The 15,667-nt window shown below is 45.0% G+C and overlaps 1 protein-coding gene across 1 annotated transcript in view; it reads right to left on the reverse strand.

Moving 5' to 3' along the window:
* Positions 1 to 6,810, reverse strand: part of ENPP2 (ectonucleotide pyrophosphatase/phosphodiesterase 2) — a 97,760-nt gene extending 90,950 nt beyond the window's left edge. The window contains exon 1 of the mRNA XM_083186734.1: positions 6,661 to 6,810. Coding sequence (XP_083042860.1) covers positions 6,661 to 6,681 — 21 coding nt within the window. The 5' untranslated portion in view covers positions 6,682 to 6,810. The remainder of the gene's footprint in view (positions 1 to 6,660) is intronic.
* Between the last annotated feature and the right edge of the window lie 8,857 nt (positions 6,811 to 15,667).

The raw sequence follows: 15,667 nt of genomic DNA on the forward strand, positions 1-15,667 counted from the left end.
ACATGCAGAGCAATCACCCTCTCTCCTCTCCTCTCCCCCCGCCCCGGTTACCTGTCACCTGGTATAAGTATTTGCTCCTGTCCTGTCTAGCTGCGGAAGCCAGGCAGAGGATGGCAGGCTCTGCTCCTGTATCTGTATGCTGCTGAGCATGCAGCAGGAGCTAAAAGAAGATGGCTGCCCCCATACAGACTACACAAAGATGGCCGCCGCTCACCAATGAGAAGCCAGGGTTTCCCCAGGAAAAATAGAGAGTACAGGGGGAAAAAGGGGCGGAGCTTAACGGAGGAGTGAGGGGAAGATTTGCAGGAAAAAGGTCCAGAGAACCTGCTTAATGTCTACTCCACCTTTTTAATTAACCAGGTAAGTGCCCTGGGGGAGGGGAGAGCGTTCCTATCTATCAGAAGTAGTTAGTAGGGTACTTGTGTAGTTTCACGGCGCCGCCCGATATCGCATGCGATTTAGTACCTGTTCATACCCCCACTATCCACTACGGCATGGAGTTGATTTTATATAGTGTGGTGAGCACAGCGAGCCACCGAGCCCGAAGCGTGGCGAGCGGACACGGATTACTTGACATGTATTCACTGAGCCCGAAGCATGGTGAGTGCAGCGAGTCCCACGAGGGGCCGTGGAATACATGTCAAGTAATCCGTGTCTCCTTGCGGGGCTCGCCACGCTTCGGGCTCGGTGGCTCGCTGCGCTCACCACACTATATAAAATCAACTCCATGCCGTAGTGGATAGTGGGGGTATGAACAGGTACTAAATCGCATGCGATATCGCATGTGATTTAGTGGCACCGTGAAACTACACAAGTACCGTTTGTCGGAAAAAAATAGACACACACGCACACATATATGTGAAGAGGTTTTTTTTTTTCTGTTGCTGGCTCTGCTCCCCTGACTCTCACTGTCACTCTGCCTCTCCCTGTCACCCACTGCAGTGTTGCATAATGTGAACTTGGGAGTGGAGGAGGAGGGCGGCCCAACTTATATTTTTGCTATTGGACCAACCACTCTCAAGTTCCGCTACTGCATGTATCTTTATATATGCTAAGTGTTCCCCCTGCACTGCACGGTCAGCGCTGCAGACACAGCTGCAATAGGCTAGAAGCTTGCTCCTCACGTCAGTGTATACTCGGCACATAAGCCAACTTTCCATTCTCGCTTGGCTTTAGAAGTTTATTCCCTCCAGCTTTCTGCTTCTGGAACTGATTACGCTCGCTGTACACGACACGCCATCTGTGTGCTGCAAACTACACACAACTCTACTCTCTGGTCTGAAAACCCGGTACTTGTGAATTATCCGGGCTGCCGATTTTGTCCTTAAGTTTAGTTAACTTAAAGACACCCGACCGACGCGATGCCCGCGATTTCCCCCCAAATCGTGGGCATTGCGTCGGTCGCGGCCGTTATAAGGGGCCGCGACCGACGCGATGCCCACGATTTCCCATAGACAGTAATGTTAAAAGAAGCGATGGACCCGATTTCCCAAAGACAGCAATGTTAAAATTATTACAGTAATGTGAAATGATGTGCAAAATAAAATGACAATGTGAAATGGGCCAATATGGCCATTTCACATTGGATATGTTTTAAAAAAAAATGTTTCATGGCCCCCCACCACCGTTAACGCCACCCCGAAGCGTGGCAAGCGCAGCGAGCCCGCGAGGGGCGGCGGTACGCGTCCTCCGACCTTTTCATACCCCTACTATCCACGTTGGCGTGGAGTTGAGAATAGAAAGTGTGGCGAGCGCAGCGAGGCGAGGGGACGCGGATACCTTCACAGGTATCCGTGTCCCCTCGCGGGCTTCACAGGTGTCCGCATCCCCTCGCGGGGCTCGCTGCGCTCGCCACGCTTCGGGCTCGGTGGCTCGCTGCGCTCGCCACACTTTCTATTCTCAACTCCACGCCGACGTGGATAGTAGGGGTATGAAAAGGTCGGAGGACGCGTACCGCCGCCGCTCGCCACGCTTCGGGTTGGCGTCAATAGCGGGGTGGCGTTAACGGGGCCATGAAACATTTTTTTTTAAAACGTATCCAATGTGAAATGGCCATATTGGCCCATTTCACATTGCCATTTTATTTTGCACATCATTTAACATTACTGTAATAATTTTAACATTACTGTCTATGGGAAATCGTGGGCATTGCGTCGGTCGCATCGCGGCCCCTTATAATGGCCGCGACCGACGCAATGCCCACGATTTTTCGGGCGCGATGAAAAAACCGGCAGCCCGGATAACTCACAAGTACCGAAAACCCTACAATGAGCTGATTCCTGCCACCCAGCAGATTCACCTTCTAGTCCTGCACTGACCGGGGCTGACGTGGGGTGAGGGGCAAGCGGCAGGTACTGGGTGCAAAATCATTATCTGCAAAAGCTATGTGTGCTGCAGGGGTGGGGGCAGGTATGATCAGGGGGGATATGTCATGCAAGGGTTGTGAGTCAGGCCCAATCCATCCCTGGTCAGGACTGAGGTTCAGATGCAGAGCAGCAGCCGACTTTGTCTTTGGGCCCAATTCAGCTCGAGTTGTTTGTCTCTGGGAATTGCACCGCTGCCAGTATAGAATATGGGCAGGCAGGAGTGCCACGTGAGACTGTGGGTCCTACGGCACATGAAACAAGCAGGGCCCCTCTCCTTTTATCCCGCTACCTTTCCTGTTTCCCATTCACAGTATAAAGAGAACCCAATATCTGTCAGCAGGTGATGTTGGGAGGAATGTGAGTTACTAATCACAGTGTTTTTCACAACCTGATCATCCCTACAAACCAGCAATTAAGTCATGCCAATACATGCGCAGTATGCGGAGTTCCAAGAGGTGCATAGGATAAGTCTGTCTCAGAATCAGGACCATTGGCTGTGACCAGTGTCATTCAATAGGTACAAATGGAATGAGACAGCAGCAGCACAGATGGTCTTTTCCCACAGAAAAGACCGTGGACCGATATGAGTGAGCTACATGATACACCCCCACCCCACCACCACCACCACCACCGGGTTCCGCTTCATCTGTGACATCATACAGATTTGATTGTGACAAAATGACAAATCCTAAGCACCCAAAACACTATGATACCCCTTTCAGACATACTTCCAGGGATTTTAGACCCAGGTCAATCTCGGGTTTTTAAAAATCCGGGGGTCCATTGCAGGTGCGCAGGACCTGGGATTTTAGTTGACTAAATTCCTGGGTAGAACCGTTCAGACATACGCTAGTCCTGGGATTGTGCGCGTGCACGTTAAAAATCACAGGATTTTGGCATTTGTCTGAAAAGGGGTATAAGTGACTTTGAACATAGCTGTGTTGAGTCACAGATGCTAAAAGTAAGACAGACAGTACAGTAGGTGCAGTAGTACGAAAATCGCTCTCGGTGGCAGAGCATGTAGGTCACCCTACGCACCTCGCGCCACACAGCGCAGAAAGGAGGCATGTATCGCATGTGATGATAACTCTTCTGTATTCTTTGGGTTCCCAGAAAGATACACATCCACTGAATATATACTGAATGTATACTGAATATATACACAAAAGACATTTACTCCAAAAAGTAATGCTCCTAGGACACCTTTGGTTTCCATACATATGAAAGTCTATTGATCATTAATGGCGCTTGTGTATAATATCCCCTGCTGATTTACATTGGTTTATTCTGCAACCTTGAGTGGGTGGAAGGACTCGTGTTAGTGATTAGTGAGGGGTAAAGGGCAGGAGGGGGCGAAAAACCAACATGTGCGTCCTCTAATCCCTTCCTGCCAATTGATACCAGTGGCTTGCACAGAAACTGGATTGTAATGCACAGGTCACCTAGATTCCAGAGAAACCAGATTATAATGTGGCGCAGGGACTTCCTAACAATCACTAATGAATATGCATTTACTTTAAATCTGGGGCCCCGTACTGGAAAAGCCAGTTACCTATTGATTTAACAGCTGAGGTGATGCACAGTTTAAATACACCTTGGCTGATAGCACTGTTTGCCTAAATGATTAGCAATCAGGGATCAGAGGGGGAGATGATCTTCTCATTCATTACAGAAAACACAGATTTTATGCATAAAAATGAACTGGATCAATTAAAAATTAACACTTGAAGAGCCACAATGGAAACTACAAAGAATGGTCGGCCAGCAGCACTTAACACCTGACCGCTGACACTTTGGATGGCTCGGAACTTATACAGCTGCTTGGACTGGTGAGGAAATTCACACCTCCCAGAGGAAACAAGTTTAGTACTTCGCAAGTGACATCACTCCCAAATACACATTTTATTTTGGCTTTCTTGATGGATTTCATCATCAGCGTGAGACAAATACGTTTGAGACAGGTGTAACTTTAAGTTTTCGAAGTCAAGTCAACACACAATAAGCACTAGCAAAGGTTCAAGGCTGAACTTGTTTACATGGACTTTCCCGCATGAAAATCGAAGCGAAAACTAGGAAACATGACAGTCAATGTGTCTATTTGAGCAGCGGCTTGCAGGCTTGGGGAATAGATCGGAGTGTGGTTTTTGGATTCCGCACTAGGTTCATCCCACCTAGGGTGAGAGAGATCAAGAGAGATCTAGTCTCGCCTGTGGTGGGGGGCGGCCTGGGTAGCCTATAACCAAGTCTCAAAAAAAACAGTGTATTATTCCCAAATTGGGTGCAGCTATTCTGAAGAGTTGGTGGTGCTCCCCTGAGTCCAAATGTACAATAGCAGTGGAAGGGAGAAAAGAGGACGCTCTTTGTGGGACACTCTTACTATGTCAAATGATAGTTTTTAAAACATAACTTTTATTAATAGTTTCCTTTAAGATAAATGGGACAGAAAGGCCTTCTGTATAAGATAAGATTAAATTAGTCCCTTTTGCAGTGAGCCTTTATCATATATGCTATGCACTGGGGGATGTATTTAATTAATAGGAAGGGTGATTCCCCCTCTGGGGGTCTTAAATGAACAGTGTGCACCCAGTGTGGCCTAAGGCTCTAAAGTCTGGGGATCGTTATGGAGGCTAATGTTTATTATTCGAATCCTGTGTTGGGTAATTTAAGGGGTATATTCCCTATTTTTGATAAAGGATACAAAATATTTTTATGAGGGTAAAGTTCACTCAGGTACTTTGATATAATAGCAGTCTCCTCCACCGAGGGAACTTTACCCTCATAAAAATATTTTGAATCCTTTATCAAAAATAGGGAATATACCCCTTAAATTACCCAACACAGGATTCGAATAATAAACATTAGCCTCCATAACGATCCCCAGACTTTAGAGCCTTAGGCCACACTGGGTGCACACTGTTCATTAAAGACCCCCAGAGGGGGAATCACCCTTCCTATTAATTAAATACATCCCCCAGTGCATAGCATATATGATAAAGGCTCACTGCAAAAGGGACTAATTTAATCTTATCTTATACAGAAGGCCTTTCTGTCCCATTTATCTTAAAGGAAACTATTAATAAAAGTTATGTTTTAAAAACTATCATTTGACATAGTAAGAGTGCCCCACAAAGAGAGTCCTCTTTTCTCCCTTCCACTGCCAGACTTGGGGAGTAACCATCTGGAAAAATATCATATATCATCAGCAGTTTCTCTGAGTTTATTTTCCAGTACCAGCAAGATTTCTTATCATTTTGAATTTGTCTTGTTATCATTTTAAATGATTACAGCTGATTCTGCAGATTTAAAGCCTTTGTGACAATGAAACCCAAGACCCCAGGTCCGTTAGTTGGTAATGCTAACTATGACGCCACCACTGAATTTCAGATTAGATATTTGCCAATCAAACAATCAAAACCCAAACTTTCTAATAATCTGTGATATGTAATAATTGGGGAATTTGCTTGTACACATGGAGCATTAAAGGGTTATTTTTGAGTTTGGATGCATGAAAGGCACTAGAATACATTGTATGTGTGTGTGTATATATATATATAGATATATGTATAGATATATCTATATATATATATCTATATATATATATCTATATATAGATCTATATATATATAGACATATCTATATATCTATATATATATATATAATAAAGCATTTAACGCCAATCTTTAGAACAGTTTTGGGTACTTATGTATTATCTGGGCTCCTATGTTAAATGCACCCCATTTTTTCATACCCCTACTATCCAACTACGCATGGAGTTGATTTTATATAGTGTGGCGAGCGCAGCGAGCCACCGTGCCCGAAGCGTGGCGAGCGGACGCGGTCTCATAAGAAAAACGGGAGCCCAGATATTACATAAGTACCCAGTTTTGTATGCTTAATGCAGATTAAGACCTTTATAGGGTATTATAATAGCTTGGAGAGAGATAATATACCAACCAATCAGCTTCTAACTGTCATTTTGCAAACTCAGGACCAGATGTACTAAGCTTCAAGAAGTGATAAAGCGGACAATGATAAACTACCAAACAGCTCCTAACTGTCATGTTACAGGATGTGTTTAAAAAATGTCAAGAGTTGGTTGGCTGGCAGTTATCACTCTTCACTGTATCATTTTTTGAAGCTTAGTACATCTGACCCCTGTCTGTAAGGCAGAAGCTGGCAGGCTAGTCCATTATCTCTTACCATCCCACCCTACAATACAACATTTGCATTCATTTAAGTCAGTGACTGATTTATGCCCCCACCCCTAAAAATACATAGGTAGATCCTACCGTACCACGTTCCTGTAGACAGCCATTCCTGTAAAGTGCTGGTTCTCATTTGTCTCACACGGAGAATTAGCAGTGTCACCTTCCAGAAGGACGGGGAAGGCAGAACTGCAGTGGGACAGTCGGGTGTTTGCTTAGAGATCTCTGCAATGCTGATGCAGTAAGAGTGGCAGCTGTCCTTGAAGACAATGGTCCTATTGGCAGATGCTCTCCAAACAAAAGATCTTCTAGTTAGCCTGGCTTTATCTACAGGCATGAATTGTAAGGAGAATGCCAAGACATTGCGGCAGTGTGTATATATATATATATATATAGATTGGGGAAGGACCGCGCTCTTTTTTGTATTGCCAGCTCCGTTATTTATAAGTAATGAAAAAAAGGGGGTTAATGGAGCGCTCTATGGTTATTGTAAAAAATAAATAAACATATAATGATGATGGAAATATTGTGTAAAGAAAAAATGATGATATCAGAGATAAATAAATAAAATCAAAATAAAATAAAAATAAAATAAAAACGGATATAAACAGATAGAATAACGAGTGGACACCTGTAAAGGAAATAGTGGGTTAGGAATTGGAATTTCCAATGTTTACACTCTTTACGTGAAATTTTGTGGAGTTGCCCGTCCTATCTCACCCTGACTAAAAGCCGGCGGCGCAGCACAGAGGCTGCGATGTTAAGCCGCGGCTGTGTGTACCTTCTCCCGTATGGCAGCGGGGATGCAGCTGTCAGGTCCCGTTGTTCACCGGCGTCCCGGCACGGCTTCTGATGATGTTCTTGCTGGCTGCTGGGTACTCAGAGGGGATGAGGCAGGTGGGCTCTGGATCTGTTGGGTCTGCTCCAACGCGTTTCATGCCGCAAGGGCACTTTTTCAAGGATGCAGTTTGTTTAAAAGTTCCGCTTTTTTATTCTAAAAACTTTATTGATAAAACAGGATAAAACAGGAAGTTGCTGTCCAGCAACTTCCTGTTTTATCAATAAAGTTTTTAGAATAAAAAAGCGGAACTTTTAAACAAACTGCATCCTTGAAAAAGTGCCCTTGCGGCATGAAACGCGTTGGAGCAGACCCAACAGATCCAGAGCCCACCTGCCTCATTACAATAACCATAGAGCGCTCCATTAACCCCCTTTTTTTTTTTTTTTTATATATATATATATATATATATATAGTACTTTTGTATTATCAGGGCGCCGGTGCGTGCAACGTAGTTGGTGTAGTCAGCGTCAACCAGCGTAGTCGTGGTAAGGTGTATGTTTAATCAGAGCTACGTAGTCAGCTGGAGAGACGGCCGCCACCATGCTGAAGGGACACTATGCTGAATAGGACAGTACAAAAACTACTTAGCGGGCGTCGTGATAATACACAAGTTGAGGGAACATAGCCGGCGATTAAACTACACAAATAGCGCTTACACTTCGCTGGAGGGACGGCCGCCACCGTGCTGATGGGACACTACGCTGAATAGGACAGTACGTAAACTACTTACCGGGCGCCGTGAACTGAAACTACACAAATAGCGCTTACACTTCGCTGGAGGGACGGCCGCCACCGTGCTGATGGGACACTACGCTGAATAGGACAGTATGTAAACGACTTACGGGCGCTGTGAACTAACACTACACAAATAGCTCTTACACTATGCTGGAGGGACAGCCGCCGCCGTGCTGATGGGACACTACATAAACTACTTACCGGGCGCTGTGATAATACACATGTACCATATATATAAAATCTTTCTGTATTATTCAGTGAGAATTGCCTCTAGAACAATCCCAGACTCTGTACTGAATTTATTGTTTTTTAATCCAATTAAGGTATATGTACCCCCCCCCCCCCTTTTTTTTTTTTTTGTCTGTCCTAATTCCATGAGACATTAAAATTTCACTGGCAAAGTATAAACCTAGTAAACATCCTTATTTATATATTTGTTTGTTAAAAACAGCAAAATCCACCAGGAAATTAGCCTGGGTCCATCAAAATCATACCTTGGGCCTTCATCGCCATTTTAGCCTGAGAAAGATATGTACTCCTATCCATAAGGGGTGGGACTCCCTAGGGCAGGCATGACCAAAGTCAGGCCCAGGGGCCAATTGCGGCCCGTGCTGTCATTTCAAGCCGCCTGCAGCCTTCAGCTGGAAACGGGCAGAGCATCAGATGTGGGAAGCACAGCACAGGACACTAAAGGTGGGGCCCCGGCGAGCGTGCCTTTACCTTGCTGTCTGCTGCAGTGAGGAGGTGCCGGCCGCCATAGTCAGATGTCTTTGGCGTCCTACCCCTGCTGCTGCAATCGTATATATCACCCTACTCCACAATCACAGTGACAGCAGTGTTTGGGGAGGGGGGCAGCAAGGGGGAAGCTTGCACCCGTTACATGCAGAGCGGAGGAGGGCAGCAGCGGGAGCCCAAGCATCTCCTGTCCTTGCAGTGCCTGCTTTGCCTCTCCTTCCTCTGGCTCCCACAAGGGGCTGGGAAACATACAGAGAAGGGAGGGGGCAGAGTGGGGGACATACAGTGCAGGAGGGGCAGGCTGGGGGACATACAGTGAATGGAGGCAGTGATGGCCATTCAGAGAAGGGGGAGCAGGGGCAGGCTGGGGGACATACAGTGAATGGGGGCAGAGTGGGGTACATAGTGAATGGGGGTCATACAGTGAATGGGAGTCATACAGTGAAGAAGGGTCAGGCTTGGGGACATACAATGGAGGCACTGATGGACATAAAGAGAAGGGGGCAGGCTGGGGGACAGAGTGAATGGGTGCAGAGTGGGGAACATACAGTGAATGGGGGACACACAGTAAAGGAGGGGCAGGCTGGGGGACATACAGTGAATGGGTGCAGGCTGGGGGAATACAGTGAAGGGGCAGGCTGGGGGACATAGAGTGAATGGGGGCAGAGTGGGGGATCATTCTGATGTGATTTAATGATTCAAAGAATGTCAGGCTGAATGGTCGGCCCCCACACATTTACACTTCTCCGAATCTGGCCCTCGTCGCAAAAAGTTTGGACACCCCTGCCCTAGGGTAAACAGTAGCAGCCCTAGGTTGTGGAATCTTATCAATAATTAATGTATATGTAGGTATGGCCACCTGAAGAGGTCTCATCTAATGACATACCGTCCCATTGAAAAATCTTTAGTGACAATGTAAGTAATAAAAAAAATTAAGTCTACATCAATAAAAGTATTATCTAAGTTGAGCTACAGTATATTCTTTTATCATTAACTATCATCGTTAATTCCACATCTAATAGGTCTGGAGGAAGACCATTCCCGTCCATTCGGTTGATTTATCAACAGAGATAATAAGAATAGGTATTATTTTTTTTTTTTCCATTGATACAAAGTAAAGGGAAGTAAAGTAAATCTTAACTTTGACCCTGTCCATTGGGCATAATAACCAATCCTTTCCAAACTCAGAATAAAAAAATAAAAAATTCTCTTTCCTGTATAGTGAAATCAAAAAGTGTATTACAAAATGTATAACCTTCTAAAAACACTTTATGTACTATCCTTTATTAGGTACTCCAGTTGTACAAGGACGCATTTAACCACCTTGTCATGAATTGTTTCTTTTCGTGAAAGCTGTCCATAATAATTCTTATGATCCGGTATGTAATCCGTTGTAAAACTGTATGTTACTGTAAATTGTATGTTGTATGTTGCAATAAGATACTTTTAATAAACATTTGAAATTATATGGACTTTCTTCTATTTGCTAGAGTGAATTAACTTAAGGCTTGATCGATCTAATTGTGAAGATCGATACAAGGGGCGCCAACTTACGATTGTACTCCATATTTCCCCCATCCCCTATCCAACAGGGGATCTTGTAAGCTAGGCGCCCCCCACACAGTTATCCTAATTTCTGTGGCGCGACACAAGAGTCTGTGATCTCTCTCTCTCTTCCAAAAGAGAGATCATTAACCAGGAGCTCCAAACCATATACTGTGGCGGCGGAACATGATTGCAAGGGGATACGGCGGTGGTGAGGGTGGAGATTTGGCATGGCGGCACCACTCCTGCTTGGTAAATTACCACACTGCGGCAGTATACATATATATATATATATATCTATATATATATAGATATATATATATACTATGGTGGCGGCACTAACTAAATAACAACAGTAGTAGCAGGTACTGCAACATTTCAGTGTTTTTAATATCACATCGTCTTCAGGCAAATAACCTTATTTGCCTGAAGATGATGTGATATTAAAACATCAAAACATTGCAGTAACTGCTACAACTGTTTATTTATTTATTAACAGTTTCTTATATAGCGCACACATATTCCTCAGCGCTGTACAGAGAATAGTTGAACATTCACCCCAGTGGAGCTTACAATCTATGTTCCCTACCACATATACATGCACACTTATTCATTCTAGGGTTAATTTTTGTTAGGAGCCAAATAACCCACAAGTATATTTTTGGATTGTGGGAGGAAACCGGAGTAAACCCACGCAAGTACGGGGAGAATATACAAACTCCACACAGTTAGAGCCATGGTGGGAATAGAACCCATGACCTCGGCGCTTTGAGGCAGTAATGCTAACCATTACACCATCCGTACTGCCCAACTGTTGTTATTTAGCGAGTGCCGCCACCACAGTGTGGTAATTTACCAAGCAGGAGTGGTGCCGCCCCGCCAGCACCAAAGCCCCGCACATGTGCATTTAAGAATGTGCAGAGCCTTACCATCAGTCCCGATCAAACTAGAATAACCCCCTAAATACACAGAACCCCTAACTCCAATATATATCTCTGTGGGGCGTCCTTATTCACTTATTCACAAAGTTCCCTGGTTTTTTTTGTTTTGTTTTTTTTTTGGGGGGGGGGGGGGGGCAACAACGGTATACTGTATATAGCAACTTGTAAATTTGTGCCCTATGGTAGGTCAATATCAAAATTAGGCATACAAATCAAAAGTCCGTAAAATATGAGATGTGTCCGCAGTTTAATGGTGGGGGATTCTAACATCTGATTGTCCTTGACTTATGTACGCAGTCATCCCAGCAGAGGGGATTCTGGGCAATTGGTTATGTTAGATTGTGTGTAGGCCTGCATAGCCTCATATCGCATCTGTTATCTGTTGATGAGACATCAGGAACCCTCCCTGGCTTCCAAGCAATTGCAACAGTGACACCCTCAGGACATAGGAAGGCATAACAGACCATGCAGTATGGAGGCAGCATTGTGGGGGGCTGACCCACATTTACCAGAGAAGCCACAGACTCATCGCAGAGAACGATTGTGGCATTGGTGATATTCTCATGATGTGCTGCCACTGGTTCCCTGTTAACGGGCATGCTGCATGCTCAGGTATACCGGTACAGTCCAGACTAACATGGCTGCTTCTACTGTGCGCTGGTACTGCGCTCGCCGTGAGGTCGCCGCAGAGTTCAGCTAGTTGCATAATGTATCTTATGTGAATTTGTACTGCTCGTTTCCAGAAAATGCGCTCAGGCCAATTTGGAATCCCTCTAGAAAGAGGTGGGAGACTCCTGATTGTTTGGAGTAGTCATCTGGAGACCATAGTTGCCTACTTTTGAAAACTAGTTTCAGGGAGATTATAGTTGATAGAAGAATTTTGCACAGCGCCCCATTGAGGTAGCGTATCATGCTCCACCCAAAGGGCGTGTCTAGATCCATATATGGAGAGATTGTGAACGTGGCACCTAGAAGCGTGGGTGCGTATTGGTTCATCTGAGAGGAATATTTTAAAATAACTTAGATCCAAATGTGGATGATCCCCAAAGCAGTTAGTAAGAGCTACTATACTTGGTAAAGTGCTGGGATATGGTGCTGATGATTCAATGTAAATGTATCAGTCTCTCATTCCTTTTTTCCTCAAAAATTTAACAGTGTAATGTGGGTTAGGTGACATGAGGGAGATTGCTAGACTAATGAGGGAGAGAGGGAGATTGCTGCTATGTCAGGGAGTCTCCTGCAGAATGCAGGAGGGGAGGTAACTATGGTGTAACTGTGTGATGTGGGCTAGGTGACATGAGGGAGATTGCTAGACTAATGAGGGAGAGAGGTAGATTGCTGTTATTTCAGGGAGTCTCCTCACTGGCAATCCTTCCTTGTATGATAGGCAGATGCTGTGGCCAGTGGTATCGAGAGGGGGACAGGTACTTTACCCGGGCCCAGGTCAGCTGGAGATAGCATCGCGCACTTGGGGCATTCTATCTACCAATGTTTCCAGTTTCAGCTGCGACTGCCCTTCACTTCTCTTGCGGTACCTCCCACAGATGACTTTTACTCATAATTTACTCTTCTCGATCTGTCAAGGTGATCCCACAAGTATTTAATTGGGTTACAACCTGGACTCTGGAATGGCCAAACCATCACATTTTGGTGTTCTTTGTACTCTTCATAATTTTTGCCAAGACGTGAGGTATGTTTGGGGTCATTATCTTGCTGTAGAGTAAAACCCCTCGGCCGAAAAGGCACGTGCCAGAGGGAATGGCATGACGCTGTAAGATGCTGTGATAGTGCTTTGAGTCCATGGTTCCTTCTATGTTCACCAAATCACCAATAGATCCAAAACAGCCCCAGACAATGATAGAACCTCCTCCATGCTTGATTGTAGGCTCAATGCATGCTGGGAGCATGTGCTTGTGTGGTCACACGAGGCTGTCCAGGTCACACACACTGTTGGTTTCGGCATGTCTCTTCACAGGGTCCAATGCGCCACACCTAGGGAAATCTTCTGTTGCCGGCAATTTGAGGTAAACTAAAGCCTGCCCTTCTCAAGTACTGATGGCAGATCGTTTCTCGATCAATTACTCCTTCCTGGGAGCCTTTATTCTGTATACCTGTCCTGTTCCCCGATCTGACATTATCCAGCCTCATACTGTATATACCTGTCCTGTTCTCCGATCTGACATTATCCGCCCTCATACTGTATATACATGTCCTGTTCCCTGATCTGACGTTATCCACCCTCCTACTGTATATACCTGTCCTGTTCCCTGATCTGACGTTATCCACCCTCATACTGTATATACCTGTCCTGTTCTCCGATCTGACATTATCCGCCCTCATACTGTATATACCTGTCCTGTTCCCCGATCTAACGTTATCCGCCCTCATACTGTATATACGTGTCCTGTTCCCTGGTCTGACGTTATCCACCCTCATACTGTATATACCTGTCCTGTTCTCCGATCTGACATTATCCGCCCTCATACTGTATATACATGTCCTGTTCCCTGATCTGACGTTATCCACCCTCATACTGTATATACCTGTCCTGTTCCCTGATCTGACATTATCCACCCTCATACTGAATATACCTGTCCTGTTTCCTGATCTGACGTTATACACCTTCATACTGTATATACCTGTCCTGTTCCCCGATCTGACGTTATCCACCCTCATACTGTATATACCTGTCCTGTTCCCTGATCTGACATTATCCACCCTTATACTGTATATACATGTCCTGTTCCCTGATCTGACATTATCCGCCCTCATACTGTATATACCTGTCCTGTTCCCCGATCTGACATTATCCACCCTCATACTGTATATACATGTCCTGTTCCCTGATCTGACATTATCCACCCTCATACTGTATATACCTGTCCTGTTCTCCGATCTGACATTATCCGCCCTCATACTGTATATACATGTCCTGTTCCCTGATCTGACGTTATCCACCCTCATACTGTATATACATGTCCTGTTCCCTGATCTGACGTTATCCACCCTCATACTGTATATACATGTCCTGTTCTCTGATCTGACGTTATCCACCCTCATACTGTATATACATGTCCTGTTCTCTGATCTGACGTTATCCACCCTCATACTGTATATACATGTCCTGTTCCCTGATCTGACATTATCCGCCCTCATACTGTATATACCTGTCCTGTTCCCCGATCTGACATTATCCACCCTCATACTGTATATACATGTCCTGTTCTCTGATCTGACATTATCCACCCTCATACTGTATATACCTGTCCTGTTCTCTGATATGACGTTATCCACCCTCATACTGTATATACCTGTCCTGTTCCCTGATCTGACGTTATCCACCCTCATACTGTATATACCTGTCCTGTTCCCTGATCTGACGTTATCCACCCTCATACTGTATATACCTGTCCTGTTCTCTGATCTGACGTTATCCACCCTCATACTGTATATACATGTCCTGTTCTCCGATCTGACATTATCCACCCTCATACTGTATATACCTGTCCTGTTCCCTGATCTGACGTTATCCGCCCTCATACTGTATATACCTGTCCTGTTCTCTGATCTGACGTTATCCACCCTCATACTGTATATACATGTCCTGTTCCCTGATCTGACATTATCCACCCTCATACTGTATATACAGTACATGTCCTGTTCTCTGATCTGACGTTATCCACCCTCATACTGTATATACATGTCCTGTTCCCTGATCTGACATTATCCACCCTCATACTGTATATACATGTCCTGTTCCCTGATCTGACATTATCCACCCTCATACTGTATATACCTGTCCTGTTCCCTGATCTGACATTATCCACCCTCATACTGTATATACCTGTCCTGTTCCCCGATCTGACGTTATCCACCCTCATACTGTATATACATGTCCTGTTCCCTGATCTGACATTATCCACCCTCATACTGTATATACCTGTCCTGTTCCCCGATCTGACATTATCCACCCTCATACTGTATATACCTGTCCTGTTCCCCGATCTGACGTTATACACCCTCATACTGTATATAAGTGTCCTGTTCTCTGATCTGACGTTATCCACCCTCATACTGTATATACCTGTCCTGTTCCCTGATCTGACGTTATCCCCCCTCATACTGTATATACATGTCCTGTTCCCTAATCTGACATTATCCACCCTCATACTGTATATACCTGTCCTGTTCCCTAATCTGACATTATCCACCCTCATACTGTATATACCTGTCCTGTTCCCTGATCTGACATTATCCACCCTCATACTGTCCACTGTCCGTGATCCCGGAGCTCAGACA

The sequence above is a fragment of the Crinia signifera genome, chromosome 5, assembly GCF_055691185.1.
Source record: "Crinia signifera chromosome 5, ASM5569118v1, whole genome shotgun sequence".
NCBI classification, from domain to species: Eukaryota; Metazoa; Chordata; class Amphibia; order Anura; family Myobatrachidae; genus Crinia; species Crinia signifera.